The sequence below is a fragment of the Cyprinodon tularosa genome, unplaced genomic scaffold (genome assembly GCF_016077235.1).
Source record: "Cyprinodon tularosa strain WSP-4 unplaced genomic scaffold, ASM1607723v1 ctg526, whole genome shotgun sequence".
NCBI classification, from domain to species: Eukaryota; Metazoa; Chordata; class Actinopteri; order Cyprinodontiformes; family Cyprinodontidae; genus Cyprinodon; species Cyprinodon tularosa.
The window spans coordinates 745,430-766,768 of NW_024039259.1; the positions used below are offsets into that span (position 1 = coordinate 745,430).

At 37.7% G+C, this 21,339-nt stretch overlaps 2 protein-coding genes across 3 annotated transcripts in view; both read right to left on the minus strand.

The window, feature by feature from the left end:
• LOC119795883 (protein starmaker-like) overlaps positions 1–11,702 on the minus strand; it is a 34,074-nt gene extending 22,372 nt beyond the window's left edge. Inside the window, exon 1 of the mRNA XM_038304121.1 lies at positions 11,277–11,702. Coding sequence (XP_038160049.1) covers positions 11,277–11,295 — 19 coding nt within the window. The 5' untranslated portion in view covers positions 11,296–11,702. The remainder of the gene's footprint in view (positions 1–11,276) is intronic.
• A 569-nt stretch (positions 11,703–12,271) lies between these two features.
• Positions 12,272–18,294, minus strand: si:ch211-245h14.1 (uncharacterized protein LOC563420 homolog). 2 transcript variants are annotated; one of them, XM_038304108.1, is made up of 6 exons: positions 18,189–18,294; positions 17,967–17,992; positions 14,624–14,815; positions 14,080–14,288; positions 13,951–13,978; positions 12,272–13,615 (listed from the first exon to the last, which is right to left on the minus strand). In XM_038304108.1, the coding sequence occupies exons 2-6, from the start codon at positions 17,986–17,988 to the stop codon at positions 13,536–13,538; spliced, it is 531 nt and encodes a 176-aa protein (XP_038160036.1). In that variant the 5' UTR covers positions 17,989–17,992; positions 18,189–18,294; the 3' UTR covers positions 12,272–13,535. The 2 variants fall into 2 exon arrangements, with proteins under 2 accessions (XP_038160036.1, XP_038160037.1); XM_038304109.1 differs by having other exon boundaries at positions 13,517–13,615; positions 14,092–14,288.
• Between the last annotated feature and the right edge of the window lie 3,045 nt (positions 18,295–21,339).

The window sequence follows — 21,339 nt, forward strand, 5'->3', positions numbered from 1 at the left end:
CTGCAGAAGCTGGCTCTTGGGATGTGGAATGTCACCTCGCTGGTGGGAAGGGACCGGAGCTAGTGTGTGAGGCTGAGAGGTTCCGGCTAGAAATAGTCTGTCTCACCTCGACGTATGGTTCTGGTTCTGGAACCAGTCTCCTTGAGAGGGGCTGGACATACTTCCACTCTGGAGTTGCCCACAGTGAGAGGCGCTGGGCAGGAGTCGGCATACTTGTTGCCCCCCATCTCGGGCCTGTACGTTGGGGTTCATCCAGGTGAACGAGAGGGCTCCGTCTAAGGGTGGGGGGACAGGTTCTGACTGTTGTCTGTGCTAACGGGCCAAACAACAGTTCAGATTACCCACCCTTCTTGGAGTCCTTAGAGGGAGAACTGGAGGGTGCCCCTCCTGGGGACTCCCTTGTTCTGCTGGGAGACTTCAACGCTCACGTGGGCAATGACAGTGAGACCTGGAGGGGCATGGTTGGGAGGAATGGTCGCCCCGATCTGAACTCGAGTGGTGTTCTGTTGTTGGACCTCTGTGCTCGTCATGGATTGTCCATAACGAACACCATGTTCAAGCATAATGCTGCGTTCACACCGGGGGCAGCTGGCGCGACAGAAGCAGCGAGTTTACATGCAAAGTCAATGGTTGACGCGCGTCAAGGCGCAGCAAAATGTCCCGCGGCGCGTTTCGAGCAGCAAGCGCAGCGCGTCTGAGCAGCCGAAGCAGCGCGTCGGGCGCGTTTTGGCATCTGACGCGCGCGACGCGCCGCAAACGCGCTGCTGCTCGAGATGGAAAAATTGAATTTTTGCTGCTCGACGCGCCGCGTCAACCAATCAGAGAAGCTGATCTGGGAGCTGGCTGGGAGAGAGACACAGCGCTGATGACACAGACTGCTCTGATCACTTCTCTTAAACAGTTTATTAAAGCATAATTAACTTAAAATATATACATCTGCCGGCAGAATATGTTCGCTTTTATTATTCTGGTGCCTGCAGACCGGATTATTTAGATGAAAAACACCTACCAGCCACAGCGGTAAACCGCGAGGAGGCGACCCGGCCAGAGGCTGCTGATGAATGGATTCCTTCTGTCGGCGCACCGCTGGTATGTGGGGGTCTGAGCGGCTCCGACAGAAATAATATTGGGAGGCAGGATTGTAATCTGGATGAACTGACTGCACTGATGAAGTTTTCAGGTGTATTTTCTCACTTAAAAACATATTAAAACTACTTTATTCCCACTGATCACAGCAAATATAGCTGCAAGGCAGAGAAAAGGATAGTGAAGCTCCGCCCAACGCGCGTCAGAGCCACTTTTGGACCGCGCAGCGAGAGCAGCAAAGCTGCTTCAGACGCGCGTCAGAATTCACTGGTACAAGCAGCAAAAATGAAGCAGCAGACGCGATTTTGCTGCTTTTGCTGCCCCCGGTGTGAACGCAGCATAAGGGTGTCCATATGTGGTAAAAAATAAAAAAAGAGTTAAAATGCAAAACAAATGAGTGTGCCCCATCTACAGAGACTAGTAGAACAATTTCCAAGTGATTTTGTGTCAATAGGTCACATGACCTGGGAGCTATTGACCAAAAATACTCAATTTTAACTTAAAAAATTGCTAAAAAAAAAAAAAAAAGAGTTAAAATGAAAAACAAATAAGTGTGCCCCATCTACAGAGACTAGTAGAACAATTTCACACTGATTTTGGGTCAATAGGTCACATGACCTGGGAGCTATTGACGAAAAATACTCAATTTTAACTTAAAAAATTGGTAAAAAATAAAAAAAAGAGTTAAAATGAAAAATAAATAAGTGTGCCCCATCTACAGAGACTAGTAGAACAATTTCACACTGATTTTGGGTCAATAGGTCACATGACCTGGGAGCTAATGAAGAAAAATACTAAATTTTAACTTAAAAATTGTTAAAAAATAAAAAAAGAGTTAAAATGAAAATCAAGTGAGTGTGCCCCATCTACAGAGACTAGTAGAACAATTTCACACTGATTTTGCATCAATAGGTCACATGACCTGGGAGCTATTGACGAAAAATACTCAATTTTAACTTAAAAAATTGGTAAAAAAATAAAAAAAAGAGTTAAAATGAAAAATAAATAAGTGTGCCCCATCTACAGAGACTAGTAGAACAATTTCACACTGATTTTGGGTCAATAGGTCACATGACCTGGGAGCTATTGACGAAAAATACTCAATTTTAACTTAAAAAATTGGTAAAAAATAAAAAAAAGAGTTAAAATGAAAAATAAATAAGTGTGCCCCATCTACAGAGACTAGTAGAACAATTTCACACTGATTTTGGGTCAATAGGTCACATGACCTGGGAGCTATTGACGAAAAATACTCAATTTTAACTTAAAAAATTGGTAGAAAATAAAAAAAAGAGTTAAAATGAAAAATAAATGAGTGTGCCCCATCTACAGAGACTAGTAGAACAATTACACACTGATTTTGGGTCAATAGGTCACATGATCTGGGAGCTATTGACGAAAAATACTCAATTTTAACTTAAAAAATTGCTAAAAAATAAAAAAAGAGTTAAAATGAAAAACAAATGAGTGTGCCCCATCTACAGAGACTAGTAGAACAATTTCACACTGATTTTGCATCAATAGGTCACATGACCTGGGAGCTATTGACCAAAAATACTCAATTTTAACTTAAAAAATTGCTAAAAAATAAAAAAAAACTATCTCAATATAATGAGATACTATCTCATTATATTGAGTTACTATCTCATTATAATGAGATAGTATCTCATTATATTGAGTTACTATCTCATTATATTGAGTTACTATCTCATTATAATGAGATACTATCTCATTATATTAAGATACTATCTCATTATATTGAGTTACTATCTCATTATAATGAGATAGTATCTCATTATATTGAGTTACTATCTCATTATATTGAGTTACTATCTCATTATAATGAGATACTATCTCATTATAATGAGATACTATCTCATTATATTGAGATAGTTTTTTTTTTTTTTTTTTACAGAGTGGCGGAAACGGGCTTCCATAGTTAAAACATACAGAAAGAAAAGCAAACAAACTAATTATTTCCCCGAAAGGACATCAAAGGAAAAAAGCGACCATACAATATATGACTCAACAGAAATTCTTCGCGTTACATCTTAACGGTCAAACAAAGTTAACAGTAAATTAAACTAAAATGTACCTCATTGGCCGCTTTCCCTTGAGAGAAAATTAGAATCTTCAGTCCTTTATCCAATGTCCTTATCACTGGTGACTTAGGCAGAGGAATCAGCACGGTGTCTGCCTGATTGTTTGTTCCAGAACCACGTAACAGATCCACAGGTACCGACCCTTAAAGGTAACACTCCGTCGACCCACAGCTGCATCCCCTTAACCTCTTAATTAGGACTTGTTCCCCCACATCAAAACAAACAATATTCAAGAAACACATGAAATTATACTTTAATATTTAACCTTTATTACTGAAAATGTATGCATTTATGAGCTCTATATTTTTAACTTAAATATTTATTAATCTCTTATTTATTTATTTATTCTGACTTCGATGGCAGCTACACAGTTTTTATTTTTAACTTCTCCACTTTTCTGATCTTTCCTAAAAGGGAAAAAGAAAAAAGATGGTCAGTTGGCCCTCAAATCCTGTGTGCCATAAAAAAAGAAATCGAAAAAAAAGAGAAAGGAAAAAAGAAAAAAAAACCTTCCAAAAAGTATTAAAAGAAAGATGGACCTAGGGAGCCGGCAAAAAAATAACAAAACGGCACAGCCGAGGGCCAACCCTATACAGGGCCGTCGAAGCCTCAGCTGAAGCCAAACTAAGCACAAAAGAAAAAAAGGGAAAAAACCTACATTAAAAAAAAGATCGAAAACAGGACCACCGGTCCCACCAGGCCAAAATCGGCAAACCACAAAAAAATAAAAAAATTACCACATGGCAGCTTCGAGTCTCAGTTTCAGCCCGCTACCACGGGTCGAACTCAGGAGCGAAAAGAAAAGCGGCGTCTCAGCAGCGCGGAGTGGGGCGGCCTTGGAGCGTTCTCACATTCTGAACGCCGGCCTATTTATAGGCGGGCCACAATGCCGCAAATTAACGTAATTAATAAACAAAAGAAATAATAATGTGCCCGGAGCACATAACATGTGTTTACTGTTGGTTAATGCAAGCTAAAAAAAATGGACCTCAAGGTACGTCATGCTAACATGTTTAAGCTTTTGATTATTAAGCTCGAACAAGCTTTATTTTACTAAGGGTCTAAACACTCATATAACGTTAAGATTTGCGTTAAACTGTTCTTAACTAAAGGTAAATATGCAGGGAGGCTGTATCTTTGTATAAATGTTTTCTGTACTCTGCTTTTCATAGGTTTGCCTATAAAGTCCATCTGAAAACTGCTTTGGATCCAAAACGCTGCTGCCCGTGTTCTCACTAGAACTAAGGAAGTAGAGCACATCAGCCCGGTTCTGAAGTCCTTCCACTGGATCCCTGTAGCTCAGAGATTAGACTTTAAAATTCTCCTCTTAGTCTATAAATCACTGAATGGATCTGCGCTTCTATACATAACAGATTTGTTGTCAGTGTATCAACCCCCCAGACCACTCAAGTCTGCTAGTTCAAGCCTACTCTGTACATTCAGAAATAGAACTAAACATGGAAAAGCAGCATTTATGCTCCACTTATCAGGAAATAACCTCTAGAAGACTGAAAAAGTTATTTTATATCGCTGCTTCTTTTTATGTCGGCTTCTGTCTCCTTGAGGTTCACACTGAGCCTGGTTCTACTGGGGGTTTCTTCCTGTTAAAAGGGAATTTTCCTCTCCCCTCTCACTTCAAGCATGCTTGGTGTTAGGGATTGCTGAAGAGTCAATGAGTCGTTGCAATCAGCTGGTTTTCCTAGAAAAACTTTAAACCACTTTGACTGTAGGATCTGGTTGAATTGTCTCCGTAAAGTGCCTTGAGATTACACGTGTTGTTAATTGGCGCTATATAAATAAACTGCATTAAATTGAAAGCCTGAGTTCTTTTAAGTCAAAGTTAAAATCCTGCCTTTGACAATTCTAAACAATTAGAGCCTAAGTTAAACTATTAAATGAGGTTTTATTAGTTTAAGGTTGTGGTCCAACTGTTTTATTTGTTTTATCATATTTTATCATGATTTTATCATGTTTTTTTCTTCTTTTTTTTTACTCTGCTTTTATTTCTACCTTTTTTTATTTTCTTATTAATGTAAAGTACTTTGAATTGTCCGTTATTGTGGTTTTGGTTCTGTTTAAGTTTGTTTTGAGTTTACATTGGTTTCTTTTCTATTTTGTGTTTTTTTTCAGGTAGAACCTGAGGTCTAACGTATTTCTTGTTTATCCTATGTTGCCTCCTTGTGTTAATCCCCTTCCCCTAGCTCCCTTCTAGATTCTTCCATCCATACCTGCTCCTTGTATGCTGATGTCTTCTGGATTTTGTTTTTCTTTCTTTTTTCTTTTTTTTTGTGGGCTTTTGCTTCAGTTGCCACCATTTGGATAATTAAATTAGCAAGAAACCACCCTAGCTTCCACCAATACATTTGGGTCTTCTAAAAATCTCCACTCAACCTGACAGTACATGTACTATAGGAATGAACTTACCTTGCCTTGCCCCTCAATACAACTTTTAAACAGACATTGTTTCTAGCTGAATTCCTGGACCTCAGATGTTCTAGGTACAACATGATTTGGTTTTCTAGGAATTCTAATGCCAAGTATAATTTACACAGAATAATTCAATTTGGTTACATAACATAAAACATGACTGCATTAAGCTTGGTTTCATATTATAAAGAAATGGGCATGTTTGATGTCAAATGCTAATGCTAAATTACTGCTGCAAATAAATATAAATTGATTCTTGGGATTTCAATAGACTCTGTTATTGATAAATTACACAAATTTGTCCTTTGTAAAACAGCAAAGCTCCACTGTAACATAATGCCGGTTGAAGTTTATGTGGCTTGTAAATAAAATCTTTTTTATTTAGCTGAGTAAAAAACAACTGTATTTTTTTTATATAGATACCATTTCTAAAATGTCAAGAAACATTGCCTTGTGTTTTATTGTGTAGAGCTGTTTTCAGAAGCTTTTATCAGCTCCTTAGTTTTAGTGAAAGGATCTCTTACTGCTTCAGCTGGCCAAGAAATAATGGACCACTGCTTGGTCCATATAAACACGGAAGAGTGAGTAAGTTGTGAAAGCACTTTATTTAACAGCAAAACTTTCTAAACTCCAGCTAACAGAATCTCTTATGGACTGATTAGAGCAGTGACCAGTGTTATTGTCTGAGTATGATAGATGTATGGAGTTAAATCGGTTTCAGTTTTCACAAAGACATATATGTGATTCATACATGCACAGGACAAGCTCTACACAGACACAGCACGATTCACGCAACCATAGAAGATTCACACATGCACAGCGCATGATTTGCCAATGTATTTCTGGTCCATAAACAATATTAAATTGAATTACAAAGTATCAGTGGGCTTTAAACTTCACTGCATTTGTAATCCAGGTGGGATGACTATTTGCTCCGGTTCGGTGTTCTGTCAGCTCAGCATACGGCGTCATGCCAGTATACCCTTAGTAATATACCTAATATAGAGTTTCCTCTGTCTCTGCTCTCTTTGCATACAGTGGCGGCTGGCCAATAGAGGGCGCTAGGGAGCCGCCCCACACCCAATGATCCTGATTAAGACATTACAAAAATATGTATATATTCTTTTTTATATAATTTCATTTTAAAATGAAATGTTAAATATTTTTTAAATATATCAATATATTTTTTTGGATGTGCAAGATGAATATTTATTCTTTAATAACTAGTAAAGCGTCATTTCGTTTTTCGTCGGATTGGTGACATATTTCTACCCTAGGGCGCAAAAATCTTTGCCCATTGACTCTCATTTAAAGTTTTACATGCGCAGTAGCTCCTCTGCCTCCTTTTTCAAATGTTAGGATCTGACCCAGCATTGATAAAGACAGCTAGGACTGATATAAAGAACTTTTTAGAAAAAGCAAAGGAGAAAAAACAATCTGGGATTCACATGGAAAATAATATAATAGTGTGCTTTTTCTAGATGTTTGACATTTTATATAGCTGCTCATAAATAGACACATTGCCAGAAAATAAATAGTTTTTCAATATTTAGAAAAGTATTAAGCTGAGTATTAGCTTCTCCATTATTAAACTGGTACATTTTTGTTTTAGGTTTGTATATTTGACCTTGCAAAAGAAAGATTTGCTTTTACAAAGCCTCAGAAGTACAAAAAATAAACCTGTTCATGAAATTATGTTTTGTTTTTATGAAGTGTTTTTATAGTGCTTTGTTTTCTTTTTGACATTCATAATAATATACTGGTGGGATAACTTAGCATGATTTATGGTAGATTTGGAATTAAGGTATATTTTTGGTTTTTGATATGCGTCTATTTTGAATTTTTAGCCCCCTTAGAGAAAACTCCACCAGCTACCACTGCTCACCAAGCATGCTGTTTCATTTCGCCATTTAGTCAGGTATTTGTCGAATCAAATCTCCAAGAATCACACGGTAGACTGGAGTTATGATTTCTTTGTTTGTTTACCATCCTAGATCATGTTAAGATTTTATTTTAATTTGAAGGGAAGATTTTCCAGATTCCTTTTTTTACCTATATTTTCCACATTATTAAGACCTCATGAGTTTTTCTGGAGCCAGTAGTCTGAATAATAACTTCTCTGACTCTGAAGTCAGAAACTACAAGCCTTCCAGATGTCATACTGAGAGATATTAGCAAAACTTGGCTTTCTGTGTGATGACGTTGAAGCAACAATCCCTCCAGTCAAAGATGGGTTAAGGAGCCTGAACCAAAGAGCATAAAAAACACATAGTTCTTAATTAACAGCCTCATCTCACCCACATATAAAGCACTGGCCGGTGTGATGAATGTCAAACCGGCCTTATAAAACTTTGCCTCCTTTTCTTTCCAACTGCTCCAAAGGCTTTTTCAGAATTGCTCTTATTTTGAAAAACTTCTGCATTTAGATTCAAATAAAACAGACTTTTACCGATGTAAAAATGTTTACCTTCTGCAGAACTTTCAATTGTGCTGATTGTTTTCTGTTTATCAGATGCTTCTTGAGTGAAATCTTTTATTAATATCCAGTAGCCCTCTGTTTGGCACAACAAAACTTCTAGACCATTCATTTGAATGCTCTCTAATTCCTCTTTTAAAACATACAAAAAAATACCCTTCCCCCAGAAAAATTTGAGTTTTGTTTTCATCTTATAAGCATGGATAACTACCAGTTCCTGAAAACCTGCTTTAAAGGCCTGATCAGTCATTCATGCACGGATGCCTTTGTTTTATGGCTGACCTGTCTCCATCTATGGTTTCCTCTCTACTACCAGATATTCATCATGGCTCAGTTTTAGAGCAGTGAGGTGTTGTCATATCAGTCCTTTAATGAGCACAGAGGGCTGACTGAAGCAGAGCAAGATGAAAGTTGGAAAGATAAAGGACCTGGATAGAGGAGCGAGAGTGCTGCTTTCAGAGGGTAACAATAATGCTACAGGCTGCACCTTTAGCGCCCTGAAGAAGAAAAACAAGTTTGATACAGCTATAAATATATAACATCAACTAAAAGTTTTGGTGTTAATTATTTTTCGGAAAAAAGTCTAATTATTGTTTTCTGTATGTCTGTTCATTTAATTTCATGTTCTATGCAAGAAAAATCAGCTCTATTTAAAAATAAAGAAATTTAAAGTTTGTTTCTATGTTTTCTGTTAATTGATCTTAATTTGCCCCCAAAAAATATGAGAGGAAAGATCTCGGGTTAATTTTACATTTATAAAATGACACAAACTTAATCATATGTTAACTTTGTTAGAAAAAGTCAGGAGTGACACATTTCACCTGAGAGCGTCTGCGGTTTTAACTTTTCCACTTGCAATTAACATACATTCAGCACAATCCTTAAATCTTTAAATTTTGTTGGATTAAGTAAAAACTTAAAAAGAAACCAAATGAACTGACTGCCAGTATTTAGTTTTTAGCTCTTTATGTAACATTTATGGCATTAGTGATATGAGTTTAAATGAGGATTAGGTCGAAGTTCAACTGAACCAACTGGATCGGTTACCCTCATGCAATCAGCTAATTAGCATTCATTAGCATTGAAATCCTTTACATCTTCAGGTCTGTGTTCTCTTAAAGTTTTGTTTTCCTCTTTCTAAGTTTCTAGGTAAAATTTTTGTTAGAATCTTTCTTTTGTTGGACTGTTTTCTGACTCTCTCTTCTTTATGTTCTTTGTTATTCCAGCCCCATCCTGGTTTTCTCCAAGTTAATCCTCTGATGATCAATCTTTTATTTGTGGTGTCTTGCCTCAGGATTTATGTCTGATTTACCTTTTCAATTTTTGGGGGAAAAGCTGTTTATTTCTATTACAGTATTTTTTTGTTGCAGAAAATCTCCAGACAAGAAACTCGTAGAAAAGAAACTATAAACTGGGAAAAAAATTTTTTCAAGACCAATTATATTGATGTCACTTCTTAAACCCGTGCTGAAAATTATTCATACAACCTTTGGGCAAAAGGACAATGAAAAATAATTATCACTGTCCTATTTCTCTTCAAATTCTTTCTAACTTGCCAAGAAACGTTAGCCTTGTGAGACCATGCTGATCTCGCAAGCTTTCAAGGTTTCACTCGCAAATCAGACTCTCCGTTGAAGAAAATTTGGAGCCGTTCACCAAACGAACGTCCAATCAGCGTTGGCTTTGAGGCGGGTTGAGGTGTGACGCAACGAGAAGCGCGACAGTTCAGTCTAAAGAACATGGAGGCTTCAGCCGATGAAACCAGCGTTAGCGTGGCTATCGAGCAAGTTTTATCGGAATACAGAGTATTTCTTCACTGAAAGAAGAGCAAAACACTGCTCTGGAGGCTTTTCTCAGAGGAAAAGATGTTTTTGCTCTTCTCCCGACCGGCAAGAGTAGCCTGGCTTGTGGTTGTGTTTTCGTCGTCGCTCTGTTAGTACGTCATATGCTTCGTTGATCTGATTGGTTTATTTGGCCCGTCTATCACCAACATAGGCCAATCAGCTAACCAGTATTTTCGCCCCTTCCCAAAATGACTTCAACGGAAGGTTTCCAGATGGATATGCAGAGCAAATCCATCTGGCGGAGTCAGGTTAAAGAAACGTAGGTTTTGCAGATGAAACTTCTCTTCAGCTCTCAGAACTCATTCTAAAGGATTTAGGTTTAAGGACCGATTCGGATGAAAGGAGGTTGATTTTGTGCTGGAAGAGTCTACTAGTTCTTTTTTCAAAATGTTGTGTGAATCAATCTGAATTTGGACTTTAATGGGGAAAAAAGGTTTACGTCAACATAGATCGTCCAACATATCCCACAGAGGGCATAAGATGCATACAGTTCCAGCCTGTCCAATGAAAGGCTGAATTTTTGCTTCATCATGAAAAAACTACCAAAACAAACAAGCAAATGACATCAATAGATCAAATTTTACAAATCCCCTGAAATAATCTAATAGTATATTTGGGCAAGTTTGGGTCAGGTGGTATTTTATTGTATCGTTTCAGAGTAAAACACATCTGCTTTAGTTAGACATCACATTCTCTTAGCTTTCCCATTTTGAAAATTACCTTAGAAAGACAAAGCTCTCTGTGTCACTTTATTTATTCCCCCAAAAAATCAGCTGATATCAATTTAATGATGCCATGACACTATAATAAAGTAGAAAAATAATCATTTAAAATATTTATCAAGTTTATTTGATAATGATGCATAAAGGTGCATTAAATATCAAACTGCTAAGCTTTAAATTCATGGTCTTTATCTATGATGCACCCTACTGCACTGAAGTTAAAAGTTTAATAATTTTTTCTGCCTGTAGTGTATTTTAAAAATATGCAGTGTCATTCCAAAAACATGTCTAATCCATGAGATGATAATCTGTTACTATCTTAAGACCAAACCCAGCCATCAATCTGGTAAAATAAGAAAAGGTAACGTCACACAGTATCAGGTGACATGGAAATGGGCAACAGCAGGCTCAGTGTTGATAGTGACTGACCCCTAAGTGCAGTAAAGACATCGCACAGATCCAGTAGTTGCATTACAAAGTGCTGCTGTGTGATAGCTCCGTATTTTTAGATACCTTCAAAAGTTCAGGAATGTTCCCCATGCAGCACATAACAGCCCTGCAAGAGTCCAGTACACAAGGCATGTATAAAATAATGACACTGTCTGAGGTAATGGCTTACCTTCAGCAGCATCTGTCATTGTTCCAATATTAAAATCCTCCAAAAAGTCAATTCTTTGTGCAGGTTATGTTTCCATGAAGACAAAATATCAGGATTTTCCTCCTTTAAACAGCTTAATCCTACTGGGTGTTTAATCCCAGGGTGTTTGGAAAAAAAAAAAAAACTCTTAAGCCCAGCAGGATCACGACTGTTCTATGTAAATCGGCACTTCCTTTATTTCATCACAAGTCCCAAAAATTCCTCCTGGATCCAGACATGTGCTTACATTGGTCTTAAAAACTACCCAAGTGGAAAAGGTGGAGAGACAGAGTGGCAGAGACCAAGTTTAGAAAGTCAGTGTCTTTGCCCTTTGGCAGGTTGGGTTTGCAGATACAGCAGGCCTCCCCCCCCACCCGCGGCTCTGACAGAATTAGACTGACCGCAGGGACTGCTGGGGGGGATCCAAGCAAAAGGCAGAAGTGAAAGAAGAACTTTGATGTAACTTCATCCCAGCAGCTGGTGTTTCTGCACCAGTCATGTGACCATAGTGTGTCTAAGATGTTCATACTGGTCTTTCAAGGTAACTTTTTTTTTTATGAGTTTGATGGAAAATTTGAACTGCCACTTAAAAAGCCCTGAACCTAATTGGGTGCTGTTGCTTTCATGCTGGGTTTCAGAGCAGGAGATATTTTTAGAGGGGGCTTCTGCTGTCGGTATTCTGCCTCGCCTTTTAAGGCCAGAGGTGTGACCCCAACGTCCCACCCACCCACCCACTCCCCCTCCAGACATTCACTAATCACTCTGCACCAGACCTCCACTGCTCCATACAGAGCTGTCAAGTGGTGAGCAGAGCAGACTGAGGAATAGAGGCTAGAGGCAAAAGGAAATGGATTTAAGGGCCTTTATTGTAGTGAAACTAAGAAACTGAGCAGATCTCTGTAGATGTAAATGATAGAATTTTGTCAGGAGAATTGAATCTTCGACAGAGCTTGAGAATAAAGATTTAAAGAAAAAAAACATGAAAACACTTTCAAAATTAACCTTTTTTTAACGTCTGAAAGAAAAAAAGTAGACTGAAAGATCATGTCTGTTTGGTTACTGCTATAAATAGAATGCACAGGCATCCATGAATTTTATCTCACAGAAGAATGCTGATGGTGGTTTGTGATAGTAGAATTTATCTGTCTTGCACAAAACAATTCAATCTCTTTAAATATTTAGCAGTGCATATTTTTTCATGAAATACACATAAAAACTTTTAAATTCACCAGCTTAAAAAAGAATGGTGCAAAAGATATCCTCCATTTTTAAACATAGCAGTGTAGATTTTCTTGCTAATGCCAAACACTAGGCCTATCACAATAATCAATTAATTTGTTAATCGAACGATGAAAAATATTCAGATGATAAATAAAAATAATATTAATGATTTTTATATCAATCGTTGTTTGTTTAACTTTTGTTTTCCTTTATTTGTGCTAAAGAGTCTGAACATCAAAAGGTGTCACTCTCTTGATTCGGTATCCAGTAACCCTCCCTTCTCGTGATCTTACTATCAAGTAGGATTAACAGGATCAATCCGGTGATGATATGCTGAAAATCGTCTCTGTTATCTCCCAATGGATCAAATTGAGAGGTTATTTTCTCCATCAGCTTTTCTGACACTGCATGTTCAACTGGTGACACAGTTACTCTTTTAGGCCAGTCCAGCAACTGCTCATGTGTACCAGATGTGGACATATGTGCTGAGGATTCAAATTCAGCAGTGGCAGGACCTTTCACAGGTGGCATAACATTTGCAGTCCTTCTCTAGCCACCATGGACAGTTCCAAAAATGTCCTTCATTGTTGTTGTCTGTCGTTTCTGCCGATGTTGCGAACCCTTACGAAAATTTGCAGGGGAGTCATGTGATGCTTGGTCCTCAAATAATGTTCTGTTATAATCCAGGTACCAGTGAAGTGCTGGTGGTATCCATTAATTCGAAGTAAATAAACATAATAAAGAGCCAAAATGTGCAGTTTATTGTCAAGGTCAATAATGGTCTGACTTTGTTTTTATGTAGCTTTGGTTGAAAACAGGACATTATTGTTGTAGATTCAGGTGTAACAGCAACAAAATGACAGAAAAAGCAAAACTATGCAGCTAAACATAAAGGTAAGAAAAAAAATTGACTAAAACAATTATGACATTTTGTAATAAGTGTGGAAAGTGGAACTTTTCAGAACTGAATTTTTCCTTTTTTCTAAAAAAAAAAAAAAAAGGGGGTTTTGAGTTTTCGTGTTAAATATATATTATGGAACATACACCAATTATTATCGTAAATGTTACGATCAAAGCGATGAGAAGAGGTAACTTGAACCCTGAAAGAGAAAACAAAATACAATAGAAATGGTTACACAGTATAATGCCTTGTAAATTTAAATCAATTGTGTTTTATTATATATTTTATTATTATTACTCATGCAAAACTCCTGGCAGAAGCTAAAATCTGTTCTCTAACCAATCCAATAGAGGTATTAACTAATACCTTGATATAAGCACTTAATTTATTTGTTTCTATCATTAAGACCTCCAATTAAAAACCTAAATGCAAATACTGCGATAGCATTGGAATATGTCAGGATCAATTCTTTGAATGTAGAGATAAAAACAGAACATACATTTTTAAAAATCTGAAATCTGAAAGTTTACTTACTTTTAATGAAGTGTTTCCAGTTAAAACTCTAAAAAAGACAAAAATAAACACAAGTATGATCATGAAGCAACATATAAGCTTAAAAATAGATTCACTGTGCAATGAGAGGTTGTAATTAAATTGACAAACCTTAACACTAACCCAGGAAACTCCAAGAATCTTTTCGATTTCGCACATTGAGTTGTTGTTGCGGTCGCATCTGAGGAGTTCGCGCTCATAAAACAGACAATCCACCGTGAGGACGATGTTTGGCTTCTGCACCTGTCTACTGCTGTCAGCTACAGTGTGGCTGGGATTGAAGGTGTGATGCATCACCATCAGAATGGCTTTTTTGACATCTGAAAGGGAGCAGAGAGATCCGTTATCAAATGCTGGAACAGCTACTAATAGCCATACAGAGGCTTCCCCTTTGCACGAACCAGATCAGTTTTAATTATTATCCAGCTTTAAAAAGTAAATGGTAATGCTTTTAGGCCTAAAAAATCCAAAGCCCATGCAGAAAGACCCCAGACCGGGAATCAAACCCAGAACCTTCTTGCTAGAAGGCAGCAGTGCTACCTACTTTCACACTGATAATCGTTCTATTTTGGTCTATTTAAAATGAGTTTGTCAGAGTGGAGATACCGACATCTGAACTGTACTTAGCATCAGTAAATCAAAAACCATACCTTACCTGAAATTTTGCTGAGGGCCTCATGGATGTCAGTTCCAACACGTGATACAATGGGACAGAAAACCAGGAAGTAGTCACATCCTTCAGACGAGTCTACCTCAGTTTGGCCGCAATCTGTCAGCCTTTTAACAATCGACTGATGAGCCCCGTTTGTTTTTCCAGACAAGATGACAAAGAATTTATGCCCCAATCCTGAAGAAAGAAGAGGGTTATTCTCATTTTTCTGCTTATTGCATCATTTATCATATCAGTGCTTTGAGTTTCAAATGAATCTAAAAAGGAGCACTCATATTTTTCTATTTATAGCTGGTACTATTATGGAAAGTTAATCAGAAAGTAGAATTTCTGTTCTAGCTAATAATTTCTTGCTAATGATCTACAGGTGCTGGTCATAAAATTAGAATATCATGAAAAAGTAGATTGATTTCAGTAATTCCATTTAAAAAGTGAAACTTGTATATTATATTCATACATTACATACAAACTCATATATTTCAGATGTTTATTTTGTTTAATTTTGATGATTACAAATGACAACAAATGAAAATCTCAAATTCATCATATCAGAAAATTAGAATATTGTGAAAAGGTTCAAAATTGATGGCCCCTGGTGCCACACTCTAATCAGCTAATTAACTCAAACCACCTGCAAAAGCCTTTAAATGGTCTTTCAGTCTAGTTCTATAGGCTACACAATCATGGGGAAGACTGCTGACTTGACAGTTGTCCAAAAGACGACCATCGACACCTTGCACAAGGAGGGCAAGACACTAAAGGTCATCGCTAAAGAGGCTGGCTGTTCACAGAGCTCAGTGTCCAAGCACATTAATAGAGAGGCGAAGGGAAGGAAAAGATGTGGTCGAAAAAAGTGTACAAGCAAGAGAGATAACCGCACCCTGGAGAGGATTGTGAAACAAAACCCATTCAAAAATGTGGGGGAGATTCACAAAGAGTGGACTGCAGCTGGAGTGAGTGCTTCAAGAACCACCACACACAGACGTATGAAAGACATGGGTTTCTGCTGTCGCATTCCTTGTGTCAAGCCACTCTTGAACCACAGACAGCGTCAGAAGCGTCTTGCCTGGGCTAAAGAGAAACAGGACTGGACTGCTGGTGAGTGGTCCAAAGTCATGTTCTCTGATGAAAGTAAATTTTGCATTTCCTTTGGAAATCAAGGTCCCAGAGTCTGGAGGAAAAGAAGAGAGGCACTTCATCCACGTTGCTTGAAGTCCAGTGTAAAGTTTCCACAGTCAGTGATGGTTTGGGGTGCCATGTCATCTGCTGGTGTTGGTCCATTGTGTTTTCTGAGGTCCAGGGTCAACGCAGCCACATACCAGGAAGTTTTAGAGCACTTCATGCTTCCTGCAGCTGACCAACTTTTTGGAGATGCAGATTTCATTTTCCAACAGGACTTGGCACCTGCACACAGTGCCAAAGCTACCAGTACCTGGTTGAAGGACCATGGTATCCCTGTTCTTAATTGGCCAGCAAACTCTCCTGACCTTAACCCCATAGAAAATCTATGGGGTATTGTGAAGAAGAAGATGCAATACACCAGACCCAACAATTCAGAAGAGCTAAAAGCCACTATTAGAGCAACCTGGGCTATCATAACACCTGAGCAGTGCCACAGACTGATCGACTCCATGCCACGCCGCATTGCTGCAGTAATACAGGCCAAAGGAGGCCCAACTAAATACTGAGTGCTGTACATGCTCATACTTTTCATGTTCATACTTTTCAGTTGGCCAACATTTCTATAAATCCTTTGTTTTTATTGGTCTTCAGTAATATTCTAATTTTCTGATATGATGAATTTGAGATTTTCATTTGTTGTCATTTGTAATCATCAAAATAAAACAAAATAAACATCTGAAATATATGAGTTTGTATGTAATGTATGAATATAATATACAAGTTTCACTTTTTAAATGGAATTACTGAAATCAATCTACTTTTTCATGATATTCTAATTTTATGACCAGCACCTGTAAACGTTTAAATAGAGCATTTTTCTCTGTATAATTAGTATTGCTATGATTATTGTAATTATTGTTAAAGGAATAGTACACCCAAAACATGATTAGCCTTCATTTTCTACTCACCCCCATGCTGAACAACACTCTGGAGTACTTTTTTGATATCTCAAATGCATCTGGAGATCTGGGAGGCTTCTTGCTGTCTGCTGACATTCAAATAATGGAGGTCTATGGTGCCCGAGGCAGAAAGGTCCATAAAAGTCCACAAAAAACGTGTCAATATTCCTCCATACTGCTTGTCCAATGTATTCCAAGTGTCCTGAGTGGGTAGCGTCCATAATTTACTCGAAACGAAGTCATTTAGAATGTTTTTAGAGCATAAACAGTAGTGTATAGGATTTCCTAAAAGCGCGCGCCTGCGAGTTCACGACTCTACGGAAACCGCGGCAGACCAAACCAGATGAAAGTGCGCATTCAGCGTCTGCTCTGCCAATAATGCCGGCGTAGAAGAAGAAATGTGCTGTTTACCTGTGCAAAGAAAGAAACAACGAAAGAAAAATGTCTGAGGACTTCAGCGTTTAGGAAGAGCATGAGTTCTTTGCCGAGCTGAATGCGCACTTTCGTCTGGTTTGGTCTGCCGCGGTTTCCGTAGACTCGTGAACGCGCTTTTAGGAAATCCTATACACTACTGTTTATGCTCTAAAAACATTCTAAATGACTTCGTTTCGAGTAAATTATGGACGCTACCCACTCAGGACACTTGGAATACATTGGACGAGCAGTATGGAGGAATATTGACACGTTTTTTGTGGACTTTTATGGACCTTTCTGCCTCTGGCACCATAGACCTCCATTATTTGAATGTCAGCAGACAGCAAGAAGCCTCCCAGATCTCCAGATGCATTTGAGATATCAAAAAAGTACTCCAGAGTGTTGTTCAGCATGAGGGTGAGTAGAAAATGAAGGCTAATCATGTTTTGGGTGTACTATTCCTTTAAATTTACTTCCATTTGTTGTGTCTTTTCACTTAAATACATCAGCTCCTGTTTACATAGAGATGTGAAGACTAACATGTTACATCATCAATGCTCTGCTAACTTATTATGTGGACCCACCCTCCATCTCAACCTCTTAGTTTATACTTGTCTAAAATGCAAAAAAATTGTTTGTGCTTTTATCTACTAGGTAATTACACACATTTACTCATACAGCAACTTTATATTGATGGTCCAGTTTGCAAAATGTGAATGAAACTGTCTTTCTTCCATATAGTTTCTCCTTTAACTGTTTAATGATACACAGAAACCAACTGACCTTGTGTTAGACATGTAAAAGTTGTTTTGTAAGATCATTTAAAAACTCACCAGGATTTCCTTCAGTAGTCATGTTGCTGTAGAGGGATAAGGAAATTAAGATTTTTCATCAATACATTGAAAAAATGCATAAGATTTAAAAAATAAAGAGTCCAAGCATGAAAGTTTTGTCTTTGCTGCTTCAACGGACTTCCTTTTAAAACTAATCAGACTCATATCGGTGCAAAAAGTCCACAGCCTCAATTAAAAAAATGTTAAAAGCTGATATCTTACCCAGTTTGTTGATAGACTGATATCTATCCAGCACTGTAAAAAGAAATAAAGCTCCACACTGTTGATCCCCGAAGTGAAAGTCCAACCGAGTGTTTTAAGTCTTGTTTCAGCAGTGAGGACAAGTTGCTGCCTGCAAATTAAAACTATGCAACAATGGCAGCACCAAACATAGCTATCAGAAATACTGCTATTCAATTTGAAGATGAATCATGATATTTACATACATAGCATATGAAAAGATCTCCACTGTTTTACCTGTCTGTGTGGTTCGTGCGTCTAAATTATGTATCCCTTTTTATTTTGCATCTGAGGGTTGAATCATTATTTTGATGTTTTTCTCATACCCTGTTCCTTCTTAGTTCCTGTCTTTTTGGATATAGGGTTTAGAAAAGATAGTTGCTCTTTAGACAGATTCATGTTATGATCTGCTGTTTTGGACTTTTTGGTTCTGTTCAAGTTTTCACTTTTGGTTTCAGTTATGCTTTTATTTCTGATATTCTACATTGTTTTCGAAATTTATAGCATTTTTGAATTACTTCTTAGTTTAACTCTTGTTTGTTCTTTCATTTATCTATTTTTCCAGCATTCTTGTGAGTTATTTAGTCTTTTGTCATATTTCATTTTTTTTTATCCTTTCCAGTTCCTTCAGAGTTAGATTAAGCACTGTAAATTCCTAGCAACTCTCAATAGCCTACTAACCTGACTCCGCGAGATGGATTTGCTGGATTTGCATATCCATCTGGAAACCTTCCGTTGAAGTAATTTTGGGAAGGGGTGAAAATACTGGTTAGTTGATTGGCCTATGTTGGTGATAGACGGGCCAAATAAACCAATCAGATCAACAAAGCATATGACGTACTAACATAGCGATGACGAAAACACAACCATAAGCCAGGCTACTCTTGCCGAAACCAGTCTGGAGAAGAGTAAAAACATCTTTTCCTCTGAGAAAAGCCTCCAGAGCAGTGTTTTGCTCTTCTTTCAGTGAAGAAATACTCTGTAATTCCGATAAAACTTGCTCGATAGCCACGCTAACGCTAGTTTCATCGGCTGAAGCCGCCATGTTCTTTAGACTGAACTGTCGCGCTTCTCGTTGCGTCACACCTCAACCCGCCTCAAAGCCAACGCTGATTGGACATTCATTTGGTGAACGGCTCCAAATTTTCTTTAACGGAGAGTCTCCAGAATGATCTGCTAGTGAAACCTTGAAAGCTCGCGAGATCAGGATGGTCTCAGGAGGCTAATAGCCTACTGGTTCTCATTATTCTGGTCATTTTCCTGTTGGTCTCCTTCTCAGCAAATATATTATTCAATTCCTTACCTCTTGTGCTGTTACCTTGTCTGACTCCTGTGCCTGTTTACTCTGAATATCACTGCTGTTGCCATTTCCTCCAATAAATCCCTAAAACATCAGCTGCCTCTGTCCCTCAGTTCCCTAAAAAAGAAATGAATTCGCCTCCAATAGTGGAAGGATGTTTGATGTTCTCCATGGTATCCCTCCTAGTTTGAGACTGTTTATGAAAGATTATGGAAAGAGTCAAAAAAGATGGCTTGCAAATAGAGAGCTCATGTTATCTGAAAATGTAATAAAAATGTGTGTGTTCTTCAAACAAAATGTATTAACCTGACGTCCTTCTCCTCCCTATGATTGTGGGACCTGCTCAGAGAGCCAGCTGCAAACACATAAAAACAGAATGAGTTCTATACTTTCATTGTGAAGATTATGTTCTTATGCCTCTGGACTCTAGGAAATGTACTGTAGAGAAATTTCAAAATACCCCTCCTAGTGTTAATGTTTTCAGTTATGGAGGATTACAATTTTCAATCCAGCGCAGAAACAATGAGGACATCTGCAGGCCACTGAGCGCACATTGTTCCAGCGAAGCTGTATCTCTCAATTTTCTTCAGAACCAGAATCCACCAAAGTCTGTGCAGGAAAAGCTGAGTTTTACAAACAATTGGTCAATGTCAATGTTAAATGTATTTATTTAGGCCTTTAAAACATGTATAAAACTGCACCAAAGTGCTTTACAGAAAAGACAACAACACCAATTAACAAAACAGAATGTGAAACACTGCTTCAATTAAAAGTTAAAGAATAAAAATAAGTTTTAAGATTTAAAATGATCCAGGCTGTGGGCAGATTTAATTTGAAGAGGTAAATGGTTCCACAGAATTGGAGCAACAGCAGAGAAGGCCCGATCTCCTTTGCTCTTAAGTCGAATCAGAGGAACTGTCAGTAATAGTTGATTATTTGAAGGTAGACATTTTGTAGTTTAAGGGGTATATAAATCTGAACATCATCTGCAAAGAAATGAAAAGAAATACCAAACTTATGGAAAATATGACCAAGAGGCAGTAAATACAAAATAAACAAAATAGGACCTAGAATTGAGCCTTGGGGAACACCATATTTTAAAGGTTTGGCCCCAGAACAGCATTGGTCAAGATGAACTGAAAAAGTTCTCTGGTCAAGAAGTCAAAGCGGAGAAATAAGAAATTAGGAGGTTTAGTTTTTACAAATTCACCTACAGTTTCTTTATCCTTGCTTTTCTAGATGTCTTCTGTTTTCATTGGAGCAGCAGGCAAAAAGAAAATCCCCATAGTTCCTAAACCATTCATCCATCTCTTTCATTCCTGAGGCATGAAGCATACTTGATGAATATGAGTTTGCTAAAGGGGAGATCAAAGGAGAAGCTAGGGACAAAAGAGGAGAAATATGAAGGAGAAAAAATAAACTGTTTATGTTAAAACTTCTTTCTTTGACTGTTTCTCCTCAATTGTCAAAACAAATAACTTGGGGAAATAAATCCTCCAAGGTAAAATCCTGCTTTAGTGTGATGTTTTTAACTTTGGAAATGTGTTCCAATTAAACTTTTTTGTCTGAATAACTGTAAGTATTTATAAAAATAACACCTGGCAGGTATTACTTGAACTTTTCAATAAGCCAATATATCTATGTTAAAAGGTTTATGTACCTAATCTAATATTTCATTACTGCACTTATATTATACTAATCGCTACATTTAACAGGGAACAGGCTATTTATCTTTTTTGCATTTAAAATACTCTCTGGTTTGGATCTTGGGTTTGTCTCTGTGCATAATTTGGTTTCTGTTTCATTATCCTCTTGAGTCTGAATGTAATATGG

Coding starts and splice junctions, on each gene's coding strand:
- si:ch211-245h14.1 (XM_038304108.1), bottom strand. CDS start 17,988: ATGACTACTGAAGGAAATCCTG. Junction 14,816..17,966: donor GACTACTGAAGGAAATCCTG/GTGAGTTTTTAA, acceptor TTCTTTCTTCAG/GATTGGGGCATAAATTCTTT. Junction 13,616..13,950: donor CTGGAAACACTTCATTAAAA/GTAAGTAAACTT, acceptor TTTCTCTTTCAG/GGTTCAAGTTACCTCTTCTC.